General features: G+C 42.5%; 1 protein-coding gene across 2 annotated transcripts in view; it reads right to left on the reverse strand.

Annotated features, from left to right (window-relative positions):
• Positions 1-23,392, reverse strand: part of SLC24A1 (solute carrier family 24 member 1) — a 232,857-nt gene that overhangs the window by 35,133 nt on the left and 174,332 nt on the right. For both annotated transcript variants that reach the window (XM_069222907.1, XM_069222906.1), the window contains one exon: positions 6,817-7,059. In XM_069222907.1, the coding sequence (XP_069079008.1) occupies positions 6,817-7,059 (243 nt within the window). The remainder of the gene's footprint in view (positions 1-6,816; positions 7,060-23,392) is intronic.

Here is a 23,392-nt window from a genome sequence, read left to right on the forward strand (position 1 = left end):
CCAGTCAGAATCTCTGCATGGGATTCCTACAGTTACTAGCTAAACGTCACAGAATAGGAATAGCTGTGTGGAACTGCTTTTCACAACAGTTATCAAGCAAAGAATTACATGATTTTTGGGAGGTTTAATGTAGACATTTATCATCTGGTCAAAGCAGGTGTTGAATATCTGCCAATGGGGAGGATGGGAGTAAGGGGGTTTAGGATGATGGGGGAACAAGGAAGGAAAAATGTCCTCTGGCCGGGGGCAAAGGGTGCAAGAATTACATAACTGAGGGTCAGGTGGGGTCTGGGAAACAGGCCTTGACTGCAATAGACCCCTCGCCCAAAACGAGAATTTTCAGCCCGTAAACTTGGGTCCAGTGCTGGAAATCAGGGAGCACGGGCCAGTACATATTAGTGTGAAGCGAAATTCCATTTGGGAATTCTGATCCACACTGCTTGCAATCAGGATCTGGGTGGCCAAGGACACAAGGTCACTTATCAATATGGACCCATCGGGTACTGTAAGGTGGAGAAATGCAAGCACTAAACAGTTCTGACATTTAATAATTTCCCTTCCCTGTCCTCCTCTGCAAAGTTAACACTGTTGCCGCCAAACTTACGTCTGCATAACTACTCTGTTTTTGCATGAATCATTCAAGACCATAGTGCAAGAGTGAAAAGACATGTACCAGAGAGAGCTTCTGGTAGAGACTGGAAGGTAGAGGTGAAACGTTCAGATAGGGAAGTGTAGAATGGTTAAGGGAGGAGTTGTAAAAACCTGAGAAAGAAGGTAGTACTCGTACCATAAAGACACTTGGAGCCATACAGTAATGTTGCCTTTGTTATACATGAGGACAGAAATGCAGCATGGGTAGACCAGAGTGGTCAGTCTGGCCTCATCCGACCTACCGTAATTAGCCACAACTGTAGATGTAACAAAGCAATGATATAATCGTTACACAGTTTATTAGAGAAACGTGTCCCCATAGCCATACAGTAATCTGAGGCAAGTGGAAAGAACAATTCATATTTCTAAAATTCCACCTTACTTAACGTCAGTGCACTTAAACATTAGCTGGATAAGACATACTTGAAAGACATACTGTTGAATGTTTTTCTTTGGGAAATAAGAAAACAAATGTCTCATTTACAGTTATTTTTTCTATAAATCTTTGAATGTATAAAGAACAAACAAGTCAAACAACTTGCCAGTTTTCAAATAGTATATTCTGTTTCTCTATTCTATGTGCTCAGGAGGAACCTCTCTACCCCGAGGCGCTGTTTAGAAGTGGGCTGCATGCATGGATGAAAACTTCACCCCCGCTAATTACTGATATTCTGGGGTGCGCTAAGTATCAGTTGCAATTTGAGGCCAATTCTGAGTTTGGGATTTAGGAATGAGGGATAACACAATTTGCTTACGTACCCCGTACTGACGTGTAAAAATTGTAATTTGTGCTGTGAACCTAGTAATCAGGTTTTGAGCGCAAACAAGAGTTTGTGCCTAACACAGGATTAGCCAAAGCACTGTAAATAAGGTAAATATCATTTCACACACCTTCACGAGATCTTTTATAGTCAACAAACACTAATGCTGAAATAAATGCCTATGCATTTGTATTGCTCATTTCAAGGACATATTGAAAGATTATAATCTCTCACAATGCTCTTAAAATAGTGGGCAACTGACTGATAATCTTTCTCAGATCAAATAAACTATGTATTTTTCATTATCTACACCGTAAATTACATAGTAAATTATTCTTAACCTTATTTTCTAGAGCAGATCTTTACCAATGAGGCAGAAAGGAGCCCAATTTGGTGAGGGATGATTTATTCCAGGTGTCAAGTTCATAGCCAGGGCTGTCTTACTATTGGCATGCTTTAATGATTTGTGCAATCCAGTCTTTTTCTTTAGTTAATATTTGATTTTGCCCATTTACACAGTGAACACTACCATCTGCCTAACCAATGTCGGTTAAATAATTTTTATTTCTAACTCAAAAAAGAACAAGTTACTTTCAGTAACACTCTTTCTGGTGGATACTTTATCTACTAATACACATAGACCATGGACACTGTCCATGGTAGGGAACTCGAAGCTGTGAGGCCTTATGGGTGAGCTGGCCTCCAACCATAAGCATTTAACACATTAAAGCCACCCGAGTAATTATATATACTAATGCTACTCCTTCCATCAGCCTACTTTTGGGTATGCACCAAAATGTGGTGGGTTGTCCTCACATACCACCAGGTGTCATGCTTCATTACAGGACTCCCACACTCTTCAAAAACCTGGTTTGGTGAAGAGCAGGCCTACACATGCATTCAAGAAGGCACCTCTACCTAACTGTGAACCCGTAACATAGTACAATAAAAAACCAATCTGAAATGCCCAACAGACCTTTATATGACATGGAATACCACTTGGCACTAAAAAGCAACTTGGAAATAAGGGGAACTAGTGCCCCATCACCACTCACACCGACAACATGTTTCTGTTCATTGGCTTGTACAAATTTGTGGCATTCTTCATGACGGAAACACGGGATCTCTGCATAGCACACCACCTAGTGTGTGCCACTATCACTAAGGTTAACATGTGTCGAACTTCTGACTTCCAAGGTCCTATAAACCTGTAAAAATATTGGTAATACAATCATACCCTTTGATTCTATATAGGTTGACCCGCTAGGGTAGGCAGACAACAAGCATGCAGCACTTGCATGCAAAGTGACAATGACACTGCACTCGTGTATTATATAGAAAACATGCATCGGATCTCCGAGCATCTACCTTGATTTCATCTTTTGAGAAGATGTAGCCGAAGAACTGGAGCTGTTCTTGAAAAATGTGTATTTCTTTTGCTGCAAGCTGAGGACTTGGTCTGATAGTCTTCTCACCATATCACACAGTCTTCGGTGGTGATTCTATACTGTTTTGGTGAAGATCAGAATTTTGTTGGTAATGTTAATGACTCCCTTAAGTCCAGACAGTGCTTCCTTAATGGTGTTTTGTAATACTTCAGCAGCTGAGGAAATCAAAAGGTTCAGCTGCTTGTATCGTTGAAGCTCCACATGTGTTGAAAAGGTGGTAATGTATCTGCTTGCAGGATCCAGGATCATCTGGTGGTACATCAGCATACAGATTAAGTTTTTTTAATTGTAAATGCATTTGTATAGTGCTTCCTACCCCTGACGAGGCATCGTAGCACTTTACGTTTGGCAGCATGTTGCTCTGAGACCAAAGGTTGGTGGTTGGCCCAGTGTTATTGGTTACTGTTGGCTATTGAAATTAGTTTTGTACGCTCAAAGCAAACCATTCCATGCAGTCATTTCAGTTTCTTTATTATGAACTAAATTAATAGTGGTTAATTGCGATCATAAATGAGGGGGGTGTAAGCTCATGTACATGGTTGGTGGGATTAATAGATGAGTTAGACAAGATTAGGCAGTGTTTAATTTGTGCTTGTTATTTCTGGTGCAGAGCACCAGCACTTATTTTTGAGGGCCGGCACTTATTTTTCTGCCTCAAGCATTTACTGTGCGCAAAAGACACATATGGGAAAAACGGAGAAAGAGAAAAACGAAGATGCGTCACAATGGGAGAAAGCAGAAAGCTGCACAAGTGAGCTGAAGGGGCAGGGAGTTACTTTAAATGGATAGAAGAGGCCCGAGATGGCTTCTGGATTACGCTGCCTCAGTATACCATGTTCGCACATTTAATTGCAGCAGCTGTGTGTTTAAGAGGAGGGCTTTGGGCACTGGCACGTTTTTATTTACAAATTAAGCAATGAGATTAGGTACTTTTAGGTGCATGGGTATGACATTCACTGGAAGGAGGAGAAATTATGACCTTGTAAATGAGTTGTGGGAAATTTGCAGAAATACAATAATATAGAATAGGCAAATATGCATGTAGCAGAAGATGCTGCCACAGTAAAAAGTAGATAGAAACTTTCCAGGATGAGTACAACGTAAAGACCTGCCGACGGACCAAAATATCACCGTATTTTAGTGCTTTGCAATTAACAGTTAAGGCCTGACTAACAAAGGAACATGTCCTGTCAATTCTTAAAATAGATTTGGCGATAATTTATGTACGATGGAGATGCAGTCACAAAGACTGGCTATACATAAAAAATGTTGCTCGTGGTCCACCTTACTCTGACCCTGAAACATTCCAATATCGAGCATTTTAATGTATACCGACTAATTACTTCTCTGGCATGTATTCGTACGGCTTTTAATCATGCATGCAATTATGCAACAATTACAAGTAAAAGCTATCAAAACGTTTCAGAAGCCACCACGCCTGTAAATTCCTAAAATAGAACTTGCAATGTAAAAAAACACACATGACAAGTTATCAATTCCTTTTCAGACAAGTGAAACAGAACTCTTCTATATCTAAGGGCCCTCACTCACTTCCTTTGCAAAGAATATTATTCTGCAGTCTCGGGCTGTGCTGCAACTGATGAGTGCCCTCTAGGGTGACTTAGAATTTGGTCTCCGTAGTCTGAGCATTGGTGTGTACTGTCAAGAAAAGTCCAGCCAGGGGATTGATGTTTCCCCATATACTTAGATTTTCATCTGAGACAGGAGTAGTTTTAGTGTGTCAGTCATCTTATTAAATCATAGCCCATGGCATGGATTGATGCCCCAGAGTCCATGAGTTTTATGACCAGTGTCCCATGCATATGAATCTCTAAAATCGGTTGTGGTTTTCTTCATGGCCCTCCATTTTTGGCACATGAGATGAGAAAAACGTCTTCCTCATCATCACCATTGTCATTGCCTGTTGTGGATGTCTGTGTTGTTTCGTTCTGGTGGGTAGGTCTTTTGGCTATGTTCTGTAGAGACAAATGTGTCAGTGTAGTTCTTGATGGCCTTCTTCCTCCACCACCACTTCGGCATGCGCTAAGTGATTCAGTCTCCCACACTTTGAGCAGGTCTTCCCTGGTCCAGGGTACTGTAGTGGTGGGTGGGGTCCACAATTTCCACATTGGCTTGTAGTTGGTTTTAGGCTGCCAGGTCAGGCTCGTAGTAATCCTCTGCTCCGTATTGCTTAAACTACTTTTTCTTTGATGTGGGGGTACAGCGTTTGGGTCTGGGTTTATTAATACCTCCTTTAAGGCTGTCTCCATCTTTTCAGCCCTGCATACATTAACATGGTGTTGAGCTTTATTCCAAGTTTTTGAAGTAATAACCTTCTGAACACTGAGGACCGACATCCGTGTATTATCTGTACAGAGACTTTCTATTGCGGCATCGTTGTCAGTACAGGTGCTAGCTAGCAACTGCAAACTAGCTAACACTGATTACGCACATAGATTCCCCCTCCCACTGACTAGCGTGTCTGAGCTTGAACCTCTCATAGTCGAGCTTGCTTTGGAGTCTATCTGTTGAGGGTCATAATCATGCTTAATGCTGCATGTTCACCTCTGGTTTTCGAACAGTTTGCATACTTCTACACTCTCAAAGTGAAGCAGTAGTGATCCTTTCATAGGTTGCCCAGGAGTACTTATTTAGTCTACCTAGCCACGTCTTCCATCTATGTGCAGCTGTTGCTGGGTCCACCAGTTCGCTAAACAGTGGGAGGAACTGTGATAAATGTATTGGCAGTATACCTTGGTTGGTGGTAGGGGGTGCCAGCACTGTGGCACCTCTGACGGGTTATTGAGGTGGTCATCTCCCTGTTGCTCATCTGCATGTTCTGCATTGTCTAGTGCCAAGCGTCTGTTTATCAGTTGCGCTTGGCCATTGGAGATGTGATTCCTTAAGTCGTTTATTTCTGTCTGGATGAAGGCTCATATATTGTTTCATACACTGTTCATTTAGATATTTTTCTACCTTCTGACACAGAGACGCTGCTTGGAAAGTTGTCATCCCTGCCCTCGACTATCAATTTGCTGTAGTTGCAGCCTCTGTGGCAGTATGGCTGCAATGGCGATCCTGTGCTGCTAAGGAGCAGCCAGATGTGCACTGTTGTTGCCTCTAGCATCTGAAATTGAACAGATGGCACTACTGGAACAGAGTGATACCTCCCTAGGTGCCAACCTTCTTCGGATCATCAATCCTGCTGGACTTGCTCACCTCCGCTGCCTTCAGGGTTAGCGTGCTGTGGCTCATCCAAGGTGCAGAACCGTGCTGGTGGAGCCAGTTGGGCACGTGCCAGACCTGTGATTGACTGGCCTGCAGGTTGTTGGGAGAGTGACGTTCTGTGGATGCTGCCTCTGAGATGGCATGGAACTCTTCCATGAGTCCTTTTTCATCAATCACCTTGCAGTGTGTGTGTTGGGCGCTGATGATCTGGCCTATCTTTGATGCCTCTGCACAAGGCCAACTGAATGGCTCCAGCCTTAGCAACGCTTTCAAAACACAAAAGACTAGTACCACTTGGATGGTGCTGAAACAAGACCCTGAATGGTCATAGGCCTCTTTATCCCTTTGGCTGCACCCGGCCTTTGGGGGGTGTGTGACACAGGCTTACTCCCATCTGACTCACTGCAGTCACTTCCCAGAATGGGCACAAGCACATTGATTTCTGGCAGGAAAGGGAACCTTAAAGCACTATATGATCTAGGACGTGGATCATTTACTGGACAGCGCATACCAGTATGTGTGCATGTGGACATGGGCCACTTGCCAGGCTATGAGCAAAAGTGGAACTCTTGGCACTAGTACATGAGTCACTTACTAGTCTAAATATGTTTGTCATTGTGTGCATGAAGACATGGGTCACTTACCGCACTGTTCATGGCAGTCAATGTGAGCACATAGAGGACTTTCCATGTTGTGCAAGTCAGGTATTATGATCTGGGGTCACTTACCGGACTACGCACATCTGGCACTGTTAGCCAGAGAGGGAAAACAATGGGCAGGAGGAACAGGTAGGTTATTTGTTTTCTCTTGGTGTCTGGCCACTCCAGGGACAATGGTTCATCTGGTTCTTCCTCCAGCTCCTCTTCTTCCTCATCCTCATCACTGTCATCATCACTGTCATCGTCTGATTCACTGTCATCATCGCTGCCATCTGAGCTGCCATCTCCTTTATCACCGCCACCTTCATCTGCCTGAAAACCCAGAAATACACAATTGGCACACAAAAAACAAGCTACCATCAGTACAGAGCCCTTTTTGATTGAATAGCCATGTGAATCGATACTAGTTCGGGGAAAGTGAGTATAAGCAACAGATTTTTGATTGTACGAGAAGAGGCCAGTTATACAATGGCCACTGACAGCCATTTACACTGGATGAGGAGGGGAATGATGAAGCGACTTACCATATAATTGTCTGAGCGGATGAAGTAAGGGAAACGATATGTAACATTAGCCAGCTGGATATGTTCTACTCATATTTCTCCATTAATCTTTTTATCTGTCCTTTTCCATTCTCAGTGCTCACCACCACACTCTTTCAATAGACTTGAGTATAATTTTTGTGTCCCCATCCCTCCTCCTTTACAATGTCACTAAGCCTATTTTTTTGTACTGGGCACAGGGTATGAAGCAGCCCACTGGATGTCTACAAAGTGGGATACACCATATCTTACACACTACAATAACTCCTCCACCATCTCTGAGGAAAAATGTAGGGCTGCTCACATCAAAAGTGATGTTAAGCCTCCGTCACTCGCTTGCCCACAGATAGTTTTAGCTGTGCTGCTGAGGACCCGTTTAAATTCTATACAATACAATATATAGAGCAGGGTTTGGATCAGAGCTTTGCTCATGGATGGATGGCCTTTTGTCTATTTCTGTCTGATGCTCCTAATTGGATGGCTTTCCTCCTTATTCTAGCTTTTTAACCCACCCCTGAGGACGGCTCACTTCTCTGTGTTTGCACAGCATCCATGCGTAGACTTTATTTCTTAAACTACTTACAAAATGTCTGTGCACCATATTGGAACAATAAATGAATAATAAAGTATAACAAAAAATCATCACAATATAGTAGCTGTGTGTGAGCACACAGTTGCACACATCAGAGTTCATCTTTGAATAATTTTTGGTATACTACAAGACATGCATTTCAACTTTGCGCAGAGGCTAGGGACAAACAAATCTGGATGACTCTATTAAAACACCAAAATGATAAAAAAAACAACATCTGTAGTGCTAAAAGAGGATCTCTTTGAGCTTTTATCAACCAAACAATGCCATGGGCGCCCACCATGAATAAGCTAGTGGAAGCCTCCTGTGCTGGTCCATGCAAGCGATCGGTGAGAAAGACCATCCTAAAGAAAAGAGGGGGCTGCCAAGGGACACACAGCTGGCTAGAGGTCTGTGCTTTGTCCCCGCTAACCCTGACATGGGGGCCATAGAAAGTGGAGGATTTCAGTGACAGAGAATCGCCCAGGGACTCCACGGGCCTTACACAGGACCCTTTAGAAATACACCCACACTAACGGATGGGGTGGAACTCACCTGAGTTCCTGGATAGTCTGTGGACCAGGTAGAAGGCAGGTCAAGGAACACAACAGTGGCTTTGTGTATGAGGTAAGCATGACACAGACGGCACAATAGGAGGGTAGGAAATTACCCAAACTTGGGGATTTACAAGCCTATCCCATCACAGCATTGGGAGGGTTGGGACACAGTTTTGTCTTGTCAGGGACTTTTGAATTCCCCCCGTGGCCCCCTCCACAGAATAAAAAGTCCCAGGAGAAGGATAGATGATAACAGATAAAGAAAGAACAATGGCAACCACGTAAAGGAATTAATGTAAATACATTGAAACCTGAGAGTTGGAGGCAATTCTTTAATAAAACAGAACAAACTGCAATGAAACTATGAATTCACAGTGATTCTTTCCAAATTTAAATTAAGTGAATACAGGAAATAGCCCTGGATAACAGGAAGCAGTGACATAAAGAAATCAAACACATGGTCTGCAAATTGATGGTCACCAAGAAACTGGAGGCTGTTTGTGCAACCTGAGAGGAGGCCAGTTGCTAAGATGTTTTGATTCTATGAGAATACAGAAGATAAACTGAAGCCCTGACCTAACCACCTGGGCTGAGCAGCATCGGGTGAGCTTTACACCCCAGAGAAAGAGTCATATTTGCTAAAAGAGCTACCAAAATGGCATTGGTTACTACTGTAGTCCCCACAGCAAGAAAAGAAACACTCCGAAGACCTGGATCTCAGCAGAAGAAGGTGAAAATGTCCAGTAAAAAATGCTATGGACCCTTTTCTAAGATCTAGACCCACTTGCAAGACTTGCACAAGGAATGGAATACAGAGTTGAAACAGAAACTGGAAGGAATCCACAGGGAAATCTCAGATGCCATACCACCACAGTGGACCAATTTAGCCAGCATGTGTTGGACTGTGAAGAACAAACTACTTTTGAAATCCAACACAATACTGAAGCTCAAGAAGTTGGAAAACCAAATTGAATCCCTTCATATGAAATTTGAGGGTTTTGAGAATCATACCGATGTGACAATTTTAAGGAGCACATTGTGCTGGAAGATGCAAAGGGCCTCAAGTTTATGGATCATGAATCAGCTGTTTACTCAGATACTCAATATAAAAGGATAAGAAGAATTCCTGAACTAAAGAGTGCACAGAAAGCTCTCCAAAAACATGAAGTTACCAAAAGACCAAGAAACAGAGGGAGTGACTTAGAGTTTGGAAGACATGGTACTCCGTTGCAAACATGAGAAGAAACCCTGTCTGCCAAACTGATGTCCCTATTGAGAGTCAGGAGGACCATCAGTTTTCTGTCAACGGAGCCCCTGTTGGGTCAATCAACAGAAAGCTACCTATGAAGCCCTAACAGAGTAAGGGCTGTTGGACTAAAGACATCATCCTGCCAGTTCTTTTTAGAGTTGAATCTTGATTTTTTAAATGTATTTCCTGCAAACCACCATATAGGAAAACCTAGAAAAACTGGTAGTGAGGGACAGAAAAAACTCCAAGGTTGTGGAGGTCATTAGTCTTTTTGTTTTTCAATACCAAACTCCCACTTTAGGAGTATGTTTTTGAAAAATCAAATAATGTTTAAAGTTTGGTTGACAGCTGTTAAAAAAGCGAGAGTCGCCATCCACCAAACCTTTTGTACTGTAAAGAGAACTTCTGTAACAGGGGTCCTTTCAACAGAGCTGACCGCTGGGCCTACAGTAATTTTTAAGAACAGCCACACATCACACATTAAGTCCTCTGCTAACTTCATGGATGGTACTGTGTCCGTCACAGTCTAAATCTGGCCCCAGTCACTAAGGTGACATATTTTTATCAAAAAGTCTTGCCCATTAAAGAATGCTGGAGGAGGAGCCCCTTTCAGTGTCCAGGGAGACAATGAGCTTTTGATGCAGGAGTTTGTCCATCCCACATTGCTTAAAGAGAGATGTAACCGACCACCTGCATCAGATTTGGAAAAAAGGGGCATGCGTTTGGTTGGACATTTCCTTGTGGAACTAATTATAGACTCAGTGAATAGAGAGAAAATGATGGTGAACCCAGAAACAGAGATCTGGATGGATAAGCATATTCACAGCCTAATCAGTGATAACATATCCCATACTCCAGGAAGGGAAGAAAAATATGAGCTCACTGAATTTCTGGCACTCCAGATACAGTCAAGCTACATTACTAAATGCCAACAGTGGCATCGTCCATCAGCAGTTGGCTGTTATATTTTGCTTGAGAACTGAGTCAAGAAACTACAGGAGGCCCAGTGAGGGTTGAGGCGGAGTAAGTAATAGTTGAATCATCAAGTGATATGTTCTGAGTTGCCGCTCACTCAGCACATGGCTTAGTGCTTGTGCCACCTAAACCTACCTGATGTCTTTGCACTCACTGCCACTTGGAGTAATGCTCCAATAGCTGCCTGGCACAAGAGACATGGATGGCAGTGGCAGGGTTGTAGAATGAAACACTGATCAAAAGATGTCATTTTTTTTGTTTATCATGTTACCAACATGATTTTCAGAAAAGGGACATGGAGAGGCATTATAACATGCCCTATTCAAGATGATGGTGTGGTCATAGGATATTAACAGAAATGCTAATACTATATATAAGAAGGCATTCCAAGTCAATGGTGAATAGCCACATATTAGTTTCCTTATTTTTTGTTGCATTCATCACCCCTCTGCTATCATGATGCTTGCTCCTTGCTGTTGGAACTTTACTCTGAATTCTACTTCTGGATATCCTTTGTCCTGTTTGTTTTTCCTTCCCAATGTAAGTAGGATTTTGGTGCCTTGTTAATCTCTTCAGCAATAATCTTCATCTTCAATCAAAACTTTCAAGATTGCCAAGTAGGATTTTTTACCCCTTGTGTTTTTTCCTCTTAACTGTGACCTTCTTAAGGAGACACTTGTCACCTTTCATATACTTTAATCGGTGCAGGGTAGCACTGCTGGCATGAACTGGCCTTTCCTTGTGCAACCAAGAAGGGGCAATTCAACAGAAGTTCTTAGTGTCTAGTCCTTGACAATGGTCCCCAAGGAGATTGAATGGGACGAATGAGTGAGGTTTCAAGGATGAAGTAGGCCACAGATATGACTTGTAGTGGGAAGGCTCCAAACATTGACGAATTCTGTTTTTATTATTTATTGTTCGATGCATGTTTTGGTTGTTATTTTTTATTTCAATGGTGAATAGGTGCAAGGGGGGGTGAGGGGGCAGATGCCATCTAGAGAAAGCTGGAGCTTGAATGAAAGGTCAACAGGAAGTTTAACAAACACAATTAAAACTTTTATTGTTTAATGTGGGGGGGGAGGGTGTTGACTCCACCGAAAAAAATATCAAAGGTATACTCTAAACCTGAAAAATACAAAGCAGACATAGTGGGTCTGTAAAAAACACATCCAAAAAGTTAAAATCTAGGAAGTTCAAATCAAAGCACTAGACTACACAGGTACTTTCTGCAGGTGGTAAAAAAACTGGTAGCAAATGGTTTCAGTTTAAGCAGTGCAACCCTAATAGCCCAGAGCTGGTAAGCATTTGTCAGATGAAGGTTGGGGACTGAAATTCTAACAGTGGTCTCAGTCTACACCCCCAATGAAGAGCAAAGTGGATTCTTTCAAGAAACCTTGAGGAAACTCAGGGTTGCAGAGAGGAAGGTGCAGAGAGGAAGGTGAGAATGTGAGGTGACTTTAACAGCAGGATGGGTGGAGAGATGGACAGGTCTGGGTTGTTTAGTAGGACAGCTAGTGTGATATCACCTGAAACCAAACATACCTTACAAGTAATTAGGTTAGTTGATGTCTGGCAAGTCTTACACCCACAGGAAAACATTTCATTCACTATTGTTATGTTCACCACACCTACTCTCGTATATATGTATACCAATATGTATGTATACCACTTCCAGCAGTCTTCTGGACTGCTGGAATTGGTGACATAACTGTAACTGTAATACCAAACCATGCCCCGCTGGCAGTAGAAATGAAGTGGCTAGATACAGCTCCAACAGATAGACTCTGGAAACTGGGAAGATATCTTTGCAGGATTTCAAACATAGGGCAGAAAAAGCCCAGACTATTTAGGCACAACTCAGGTGGGATATTGCGGGGCACCTTACAGAATGCATTGAAGGGGGTTTGGAGGAAGACTCACAGCACAAGCAACTGTAGACAGGAAGAATACATCCCTGACACAAATTAGAAAATGAGCGAAAAGAAGCACACAAATACACACAAAATATCAGGAAATAGATCTAACATGAGGCAAGTTATTATCTCTAAATACCAACTAAACACTTTATTAGTGTCTAAGTCAGAAAAAGCTCAACTATCCTTGAGAAGGGAAACATACACACTCTGCAATAAAGCCAATACATTGTAGGAACAAACCCTTGAAGTGACATGGAATAGGGAGATCATGCTGTGCACTAAGACACAAGATTAACTGGGAATGGGTCTTTGGGCACAGCGAATAGGATGCTATCTTACACGAGTATTAAAAGTAGCTCTTTGCAGACAGGTGGGGGAATGCTCTCAGAAACAATTTTTAATGCTGGAGGGATTGTGGTTCCTGACATTGACAGAAAACCAAGAAGGCAGAGCCCTTCTCAATGGATGAGGTTACAAATCAATTACATTTTGCCAGTCATCCGGCTGATGAGTTTACAAGAGATTGTTTTCAAAACATTTGGGAACTACCTGATGCCAATTGTCTTCCAGATGTTTCATCTATGCAGACAAGGCAGATGTGATGGAATCTATGAGCGATGCAGATGTGGTGTTCCCAGACTAGAGAAGGAACTTGCAATGTGTGCACCTAATAGACTGATTGCACAGCTACACGTATTATTAGGAGCAATATGACGATCTTAGCCAAGAGACTGTTGGAATTCTTAACAGACCTATTCCATAAAGACCAGTCGAGTTTAATCTACGACAGACAGATGTTTGATAATGTTAGGACAATGGCTCAGCATAATGAAAGAAAGATACTACCTCTTTTGGTGCTAGTGAACATAAAGGTATTTGACAAATTGAGCTAGTCCTTCTTAATATATGTGATGAGGGAGTTTTGATTGGGGGTGGAAAGAATCTGGGTGATTATGGTACCACATACACAACCAAGAGCTATGATTATAGTTAATGGGATCTTGTCAGACAATTTTAATATAATTAGAACATTGGAATGTTGAGACAGTGGAGCAGCATCGGCCTATATAATGTGGTATAGGCCTGCTGCTCTTAATAGTTTGCTTTTCTAATACACAGCCTCTGCCTTTCTCTTTCCTCTGCCTCTCCAAAATATATAGAGTCGGCAAGGGAAAGTGGAAGGCAGAGGCTGTGCTGCAGGGCACACCGGAGCCTTCCTTCTCCAGTGGTTCAGAGAGTCACTGGAGCCTCAGAGAGGTAAAGCTGCTCAGCTCCTGGGTGTCTCTGGGTCAGCTGAACGAAAAAAGCAGTTTAGCAGAGTCCAGGGAAAGCAGGGACTAGCTTCAGCCCTCTTTCACAGCTATTGCTGTGAATGTTTAACAGCTGACATCTATGGCCCTGAGCATGACTATTAGCTGTTGAACAATCACAGCAAAAAATGTGAAACAAAGGATTCAGAGACTCAGGTATTTGAACCCCCTCGAGCTCCACAAATCCTTTGTTGTTCTAATTAGGACATTCTATCCTCAAGAGACAAAATGTTCTAACACCCTATAGCCCACAGCAGCGGGCTATACCAGCCATTAAAGGCCTGCTCCCTTGTTAAAGGCCCTCACCTTGGGCCTTAAACGCTGAAGCAGGCATTTGTTGGCCAGTGTAGCCTGCTAAAGCGTGCTATCAGGCTATGGAAAATCACACAGCAGGGGTGCCCATGTCACCACTTCTTTTCGCCATGCCGCTAGAATGTTTAGCACTGTGTAGGGTAAAAGACCAGAGTACAAGATTTCGGTCCTTCGGGATAACAACTTGCTTTATCTAACTGACCCAGTGAGACCATTACTTCATCTGAGACTGTTGGTACGATAAGGAAAAGATATGATGCAACATTAACTCAGATAAATCAGAGTTGTTGGTGTTACAGATGAAGAGGGCATACCATGACCATGTTACAGAATACACTCTTTTATGGTCAAGTAATGCTCAATAAGATAGCTGGGTGTGTGCATATATAACAGCTAAGATCTCTGGTTGATGAATGTGAGCGGGCAAATTAGATCATGTGAGAATTGTTAAAGTGTTATAAAGTGACCCAACAAGAGTGATTTAGCTACTACCAACTAAACATTGGGTGACAAATTGACAATTAGTGATGCAGCAACTAGGCCACATATTCCTTTCGAAAAATTGGTGACATCATTAAGAAATATGAAAGGGCCAATTTCAAACATATAGAAGATACTGCCCTCTTTCTCCCAAGCACAATGTTCAAGCAAAATGGAGTTATATTAGCCTGTTGGACACAATGTTGGGTAGAGATGTTCCTGAATGGTCATGGGTGAAATAACACACAAATAATAAATCAGTAATCCAAATGGAATTCTCCATTAAGCTTATAATGGGCTGGCTCATGAGCCCTGTCAAGCTGTGTAAGATGTTGTCCGGCACCAGTGAACATTGTTGGAGATAATGTGTGTGAAGAGGCAATGCAATCCATGTATGGTAGAGCTCCCCGAAACGTTCCCTTTTTCTTGGGTAGAAGTTCTAGCACCCACAAAAAAACTGGGCTTCCTGATCCCAAAAATCCCAGTGTAGGAGTTTTAGACTTGAAACCAGAAATGCAGGAGTTCACCCAGAACAAAGAATGGCCTTTATTGTTTTGAGTTTTTTAGTTTCAGAGGAAAAATTAATAGCCCAACATTGAAAACATACACCAATGCCAACATCGGTCTCTTGGCATAAAAAAAATTAAATGTCATTGTAGAGTATATCAAAGACTTCTCTCAGTCTAAATGCTGGTGTTATCATCAAGGACTGAGCGTGCTACACTTATGTGCTTAACTTTGAATGAAGTAATATACCAACTGCAATTAACTAACTGTGGGAGGTGACTCAGAAAAAAGACAGATGGAGAGGACTGTGGGGGGAGGGAGGAGAAACATATACTCTACCCCAATTAAGGGTATGATAGATTCTTACTGGCAGAAGATGTTCTCTGATTCATATATAGTAATATCAGTGTTTTGCCTGACTTTAACTGAGAATAAAAGTGTGTTTTCAAAAAAAGAACGATTAGAGGACTTTCTTGCAGTGGAAAAGTCAGCATAAACAGGAGGCAGTCACTATCCTGGCCTCCTGTGGTGATATATACTCTAAACAATCTGTCATCTGGGAAGTTTCTTGCTATTGGATAAAACATTCTTTTTTTCCTTGTGCATTAATTTATAGCATGGTGGAAGTGGCCTCAACAGACAACAGAGAAAGTGTGCGTGTGGTGAAGACATAGCTGGGGGTCTTGACTCTGCTGCTAGTTGTGTGTACTTAGGAACAGATTGAGACCCATCATCAACAGGTTTGGACCCTTGCTACAGGCAAGGCATGTGGCATTTGCTCTATATGTAGTATGTTGGTGGCAGTAGATGGATTCTCACACTACGATAAAGTTGAATTTCTGTCTTCTAGTGTCACAATGGTGGCAATATCAAACCTGGAGAAGATGTTCACAACCCATTGTGTACGCAAGGAGATACAGCCAGAAAATTGACTCCATTCTCAGAGAAAACCTGGAATAATACCTAAAAACACTAGCTACAAATACCAAAACCTTGAGGTCCTCGAACCAAAGGGGAAGTGGGAAGATTTATTAAGACAACTAACAAAGTAATATGCTTTACCCAAGAAAGAGGGGAAGCATGAAGAAAGTATTCCTTACTCATACATCAAACTATTCTGCATCCATTCAATTCACAAGCCTAATCGTTTTAATATCCAAGTGTAATGTTCCTGGGAACTTGCAAAAGCCCATCAGACAGCCATGGATGAAGACTGGAGGAAATAACAATTGTGTGAATGGTAAGAAGTGAGCCACGTCACCAGTCTACAAGTGGATAACATGTGAAGAAAAGCTAAGCCAGCCTCTGTGATGAAACTCTACATATGCAGTTGAGTTGAAGACGTCAGTAATATTTGTATACACTCTCTCTCAGATAATCTACAGTCTGGCACTATTGATCTGCTGACCGATACGTTCGATCAGCTACATCCTCCTTCGCCTAAAATATTTGTTGGCTACTGCAACACAACAGTTATGATTAAGGAGCCAATGTCCACTCTGATTAGAGATGAGGATGAAATGTGAGAGGGTGCCTTCCATAGATACCAACTTAGGCCTCAGGTGAACAAATGTCACCAAACTGGCATCCTAGTAACACATGGGCTGATGACTATGAATGACAGCACTGCCTTCGACATCTCCTCCAGATCTACCTTCAAAAGAGGCTTCTATGCAAGTAACATAGATAATATTTGTCTTGATACCAAATTATGGCCCTACGTGGTGGATAAGGAGGTGGTGCTAAGAATGGATAGCGATCATGAAGCCTTCAGCACACAAATCCAATATGAACCCTTCAGAAACATACAGCCGACGTGTAATACCCCCTCAAATGATAGAATTACAACAAATAATTGAAGGAATGTCAAATGGGCCGCGATTTCTAAAAATGAGATATCTTTAAGTTACATCTATAAAACCTTTGTGGAATCTCTGGGCCCATATGAACAAATCAATAAAAACCTAATTAATTCTGTAAGCCGCCTCTATGAACTAGCTCAATCGACAACGTTCAAAACACTTTTTGTATACAGGTTCTATCAAGAGTCATGGATCTCAGACGAGGATATCCACTCAGACTGCAAAGCGGAGTTTAGAGGCAAGGTCATTACATTGGATCAGGAGTTCTGTTCAGGACAACATGTTGGAAATATATTGATCTGAGGTGGGACCACTTATATGTGGCCTTCATGGATCTGAGGGCAGCTTTTGACCTTGTCTCTAGGGAAAACCTATGGAAGGTGCTAGAGAAATATAGCATCCCAGGTGACTTACTAAGGATTTAAAAAAACCTGCATTCAAAAACCTATGCACAATTAAGGTGGCACATGGATGGAGATCTGATCCTTGGAATTCTGATCAAGAGTGGTGGAAGCCAGGGTGTGTATTGTGTATTGGCCCCCACGCTGCTTAGCCTACAGGTCAATGGCATAGGGGAGTGGCTGGAATACTGTAATCATGATGCCCCAAAATCTGCAGGCATTAGTACTCCAGTACTCTTGTTCGCCGATGACACACTGTTACTCTCCAGAACCCCCATGGGCTTCAGGTTCCTTGAACCAGTTTGTTTCCTTTTGTACATGTAGAGACCTTGAGATAAATGATGCAAAATCTAAATGTATGGCAATCAATCTTCATCGATCCTTCAGGGGCAAGATGCCGGTAGAGGGTGATCACTTGAAACAAATCAAAAGCTTTGACTATCTTGGCATCGGGCTTACTGAGAATTCGTCTTGGGTTTCGCAGATGGAAAAATCAGGGCCATATTGCATCATAAGTCAGCAGCTGTCATAAGGAAGTTTAAGGCCACTTCTAGTGGAACAGTTTCACTAGTTTTAGCAGTCTATCGGGCAACAGCCCTTTCTGGGGCTATTAATGGAGCAGAGATATAGGGTTGTGCCAGTACCTTCTCTTTGGACCTAGCTGAAAAAAAAAATCATCAGGTCAATGTTCAATTTGCACTTGAGCACTCCCTTGATACCTATATGCCCTGATCTAGCATTGAACAGTGTTGATTCAGTGTTGCTTTTAAAAACTCTAAAATATTGGATTCGACTCTGGACAACAGTGGAACTGACTTATTATTATGATGCTCTAATTGAACTCATTGAGTGAGACAAAAGAGTACCTACCCTTTGGCTTAGCACAATTAAACATCTCTGTGCACTCATTAAAATGGAGGAAGTATAACAGACCCCAATGACAATGGGAACAGACTTGGCCAGCAAGGAGAAGAAAATATTTGGGAATGCATGCTAGTCAGGTTATGGAACGGTCTAAAAGAGGAGGGCCTTACCTCAAAATTCCTTCTGCATAAATGCATCTTTTTTAACAGGATCACGCCCAGTCATGTAAAGAAAAACTTACATATTAAATTTAGAATTGGTAATCTACCCCTTAAATCATTCACAGCTAGATGTGCTAAGGATACTATTCCATCTGTTGAATGCCCTTTCTGCACGACGATTCCAGAGTCATATGAACACTTTTTATTTTTTTGGCCCAGGTTTTCTGATTCCAAGATGGAGGTGGATTTCCCCCATTTGCAGACTATTAGGTATTTTACACCTGTGGGAGGCATCCAGGCTCCTGAAATGTGACACAATGGAGGAAGTTGTCTTTCCCACTTCCAGGTATTTATACTAGGCCTGGAGAATTAGATCCGGGAAGCTTGACAAGAGGATTGATAATTGGAAATAAAGAACTATCATTTTTTTACACATCCCTTACATATGACTCCACGTATATTTTAAGATTTCAATAATTTATAGAACATGTATTTCTACAATGGCTTTCAATTCTGATTAATTTCGTTTTTTCTACTGTAGACAGATATATATATATATGTTTTATTGTATATTTTCAATGTATTCAATTGTGAACTACATTCATGGTTTTTATAACCCGAAATAGTGATTATTGATTCATTGAGAAGCAGTGAGCCACGTCACCAGTCTACAAGTGGATAACATCTGAAGAAAAGCTAAGTCAGCCTCTGTGATAAAACTCTATAAATGCAGTTCAGTCCAAAGAAGCCATTCTTGACTGCTGTAGTGTTCAGACAGTGACCCACAAGCTCTTAAAGCTCTTTATTATTCAGGAACATTCCACCATGCAGCGTGAGAGGGGCAAATAAACTCCAGAATCAAGTGTAGAAAGACATTCCAGGCAGCCCAGAGTCCCCTTTGCTTTACTTGTCTAACATCAGTACCTCAACACCCAACTGGCTTCATCAGGTTCAGACTACCACCTGTTTTGAAAGGCTGAGGGAATTCCGATGGTCCTGGTACAGGCATAGCTGACCTGCTGTGCTCTCGGAGGGTCAAAATGTCCAGGGGCACTTTTCTCAGAATACTCTCAGGGCCCACCGGCAGAATCCAGCTGGTTTTTAGGGCTGCGTACAATAATTGTTTGGAGTATCCTTGTTGGGGCTGTCACCATTTTCACTACACTTGGCTTTATTGTCAGACAATAATCCTGTGGAGTAGAATGCAGTTTAGGGTTGAAGAGTATGGCGAAGGAAGATCCTCTTAAGACCCCTCATGAGGTACTCTAATGATCGCTTGAAGTTGACGAGTGGAAAATTAGAGGGGGCTATTGCTTCCAAAGGGACTCAATATTGTAGAAGATCTGTAGTCATGGGGACAAAAGGAACACCTGAAGGTTTACTTTTGCCTTTTTCCATATAACGCTGTGTTCCCTCCCACAACCTCTAGCAAATCAGAAGTGCTATTATGTCTACCTGGAAGCTGCTGAGTCTGCAATGGTGCCTGCAATATGAGTGGTACCCTAGCCTAGGAAGTGTTTGTCATTCTTTGTCCTAGGATCCACTCTGAAATATGGCACTGCACCTTAGTGGTATTTATTATGAGGCGCCTTGACACATGGTGCTACCCGTGCAGTGGGGAAAGTTATTTTCAATTGGTTTCTAGTAAAGAATCTTGATTGCCCGTCCCCCCATCACTAATCAGCACCTCTGACAGCACAACTGGCAAGCGCTCCTGCCCCCGTCCAGGACACCTTGACAAGTATAGACCGTGACAGAACCTGCCCTGTACAGCTTTTGCATGTAGGCCATGTATTTATGCCGGCTAGGCCTTGTGCTGCAGCAGGATTATTATGGCAGGGTTACTCAATGCTTCCTGCTAAATGTGAACAGGACTGAATATCACCGTTTAAGTATCTCACAACTTTTGCCTGTGTATGAATGAGCCAGCTGACACCTAGCCTGTCCTCTAGATATGGTTTGAGAGTCAACGACAGTAGCGTGAGGTCTAAGTGATACTGTAGAGATTCAGGAAACTCAGAGACTGAAATAAAATACAGAACGAGTGGCTGGGATGCAGTGGGGCCCAGCAACAGTGCACCTCCTGCACTAATGGGAGCTTTGCCCCCAGGTGTACAGACTGTGGTGTGAGTGTCTTGTCTGTGCCACAGTTTGGGGCAGCGGGTGTCTGTAGGTGAGTGAGAAAGGAAGCCAGCATCTGATAGAGCATGCACAGGAACTATCCTTGTGTCCTCTAAGTAAAAAGGGCAAAAGCATGTCTTTTACACTTATGATTAGAGACCACTTGGGTATGCCAGCATTTTAAATTTCAACTTTCTCCTGAGACCTGTCAGTCACTCCGTGTCACCTGCGTCTGAAACGAGGCAGGATGTCATATCAGGGCTAAATGCACTGTATTTTGAAGAACTAGCTATTGTGGAAATGCAGGAATTATGGAACTTTGGAAAGAAATAATAAGTGTCTACAATTAGCCTGAGGCCTGCATTGTCTTCCTTGTTCTGTCCAACACTCGCTGTAACCAAATGTCCCATATTCTTTTGCTCCTGTCAAAAGTACGGCTTTCTGACTCACAGAAGCGGGGAAAGAAGTGTAGTACTACAGAAAAACATGCACTGACAAAGCCAATACTCTCCTCTTTATAGTTCAAGTGCTAAGCTCTTGGCTTGCCAAAGCTTGTTTGTAAGCCATTGTTAAAGCAGTAAAAGAAAAACACATTTCAAAATACTGGGGAGAAAGAAAACATATCTCTAAATTATCTTGAAACTGACCACCAAATTCAAACTGTTCAACCTTTATAGCCTGCATGGTTTATTTTCCAAATATTGTTAATTAAGGAAACTCTGAACTGAGTTTAAAAGTCTGTTGCACATGACCCAGCTTAGAAATAACACAGAGATGTAGCTGGGAGTACATAAATTAACATAACAGTTGTCTGAGACCGTCAATAAGGAAGTGTCAGAAATTAAAGGATAACATTTGCCAAAGCCGAATTTACTTTCCATATAACTCAGAACTGTAACAGATTCTATTGCCATTTGGTGTTCTGCTCAGTCAGCCCCCTCCTCCCCCGCGCCATAAATGCTGCCTTTGTCTGCCAAGGCCAGGACTTTTGTGCAATACGAAGAATGCAGGAGGTAAAAGAAAAACAACCCAATAAAGCCTGCTTGTTAGTGAACCTGGCAAAAATAAACCTATTGCTCCGATTTAACGACAGCTGGGAACAGCACGGACAGTACAGAGATGGGTCTGGGTAAGGAACACATCAGGGATAGAACATGAAAAAGTATGAACGCCCATGAGGTGTTCAAAAAGAAGAAAAAAAGTAGTTATAACAGCTATGATGTGAACAGTGGAATGAGTAAAGTCAAACAATCAAAAGGATACTAGAGAAGTTATGCTCCAGGGGAGGAGCAGACCCAAACATAGAAAAAAAGCCAGTGAATAATAAACAATCAAATGAGATTCAAAAGAAAGACAACACATTTAAACTCAATACTCTAAATATTGGTGCGGTACACAATAGGGCTTCAATAATAGACTCTTAAAAATGCTGTCTGTAGACAAAACCTAAGAAGCACTGGCAAAGCCAATAGTTTGCACCTATGCTAGGGCTATTGACTTGGCAATGTGGTTTAGCCATGTTCTACACCTGCGTGGCTGCTGTTCAGCATGGTTAAAAGTTATTGGCATAGAGGAGAGTGGTGTGGAGTGTCGTACAGTGGAATGGTGAAGAGTGGAGTACAGTGTTGTAGAGTGGAGTGTCAGAGAGCGTTGTTTATTGGAGTGGCATAATGTGGAGTTGCGTAGAGTGCATACACTGGAGTGGCATAGAGTGGAGTAGACTGGTGTAGAGTTATTTGGTGTCGAGTGGTGTAGAGTGCAGAGGCATTGATTTCAGCTGCATTCAATGCAGCATCGTGGAATGCACTGGTGTAGATTAGAGTGATGCATAGTAGAGTGCAATGGTGCAGAGTGGAGTAGCGGAGACTGGAAAGGCGCAGAGTAGAGAGGAGCAGAGTGGAGTGGCATAGAGTAGAGTGGTGCAGAGTAGAGTGGCGTAGCATGCAGTGACATAGGATAGAGTGGCGTAGAGTGGTGCAGAGTGGAGTAGCACAGAGTTTAATGATGCAGAAGGCAGGGACACAGGGTAGGGTCAAGTGGAAAAGAGTGCAATGGTGTAGAGTACGTAGTAGAGCACAGTGCCATAGAGTGCAGTAGCATAGAGTGCAGCGGCATAGAGTGGATTAGTGCAGAGTAGAGTGGCGTAGAGTTCAATGGTAGAGAGTGCAGTTTTGCAGAGTAGAGTGTCATAGTGCATTGGTGTAGAGTGGCATAGAGAGCAGTGGTGTAGAGTACAGTGATGTACAGTAGAGTGCAGTGACATGGAGTGCAGTGATATTGAGTGCAGTTGTGAAGAGTGCAATGGCGTAGAGTGCAGTGGGTAAGAGTAGAATGGCGTAAAGTGCAGTGGCATAGAATGGAGGGGAGTAGAGTAGATTGCTTCAGAGTAGAGTTAAGTGGCATAGAGTGGAGTAGTGCAGGGTATAGTGCAGTTGTGTAGAGTGGCATAGAGTGTAATGGAATAGAGTAAAGTGGTGTATATTGCAGTGGCATAGAGTACAGTGGTGTAGAGTAGATTAGAGTGGCTTATAGTGGATTGGCGTAGAGTGCAGGGGCATAGAGTTGAGTGTTATAGAGTAAAGTGCATTGGTGAAGAGTGCATTGACATAGAGAGCAGTGGCATAGAGTGCAGTGTTGCAGAGTGGCATAGCATGAAGTGAAGATGTAGAGTTGATTGGTGAGGCCTAGACTGGTGTGGTGTAAAGTGCAGTGATGTAGAGTGGAGAGGAGTGCATTGGCAGAGTAGAGTGGTAGAGGGTAGAGTAGAGAGTTGTAGCACGCAGTGGTGTAGAGTGGAGTGGTGCAGTGTACAGCGGA

The sequence above is a fragment of the Pleurodeles waltl genome, chromosome 3_1 (assembly GCF_031143425.1).
Source record: "Pleurodeles waltl isolate 20211129_DDA chromosome 3_1, aPleWal1.hap1.20221129, whole genome shotgun sequence".
NCBI lineage: Eukaryota > Metazoa > Chordata > Amphibia > Caudata > Salamandridae > Pleurodeles > Pleurodeles waltl.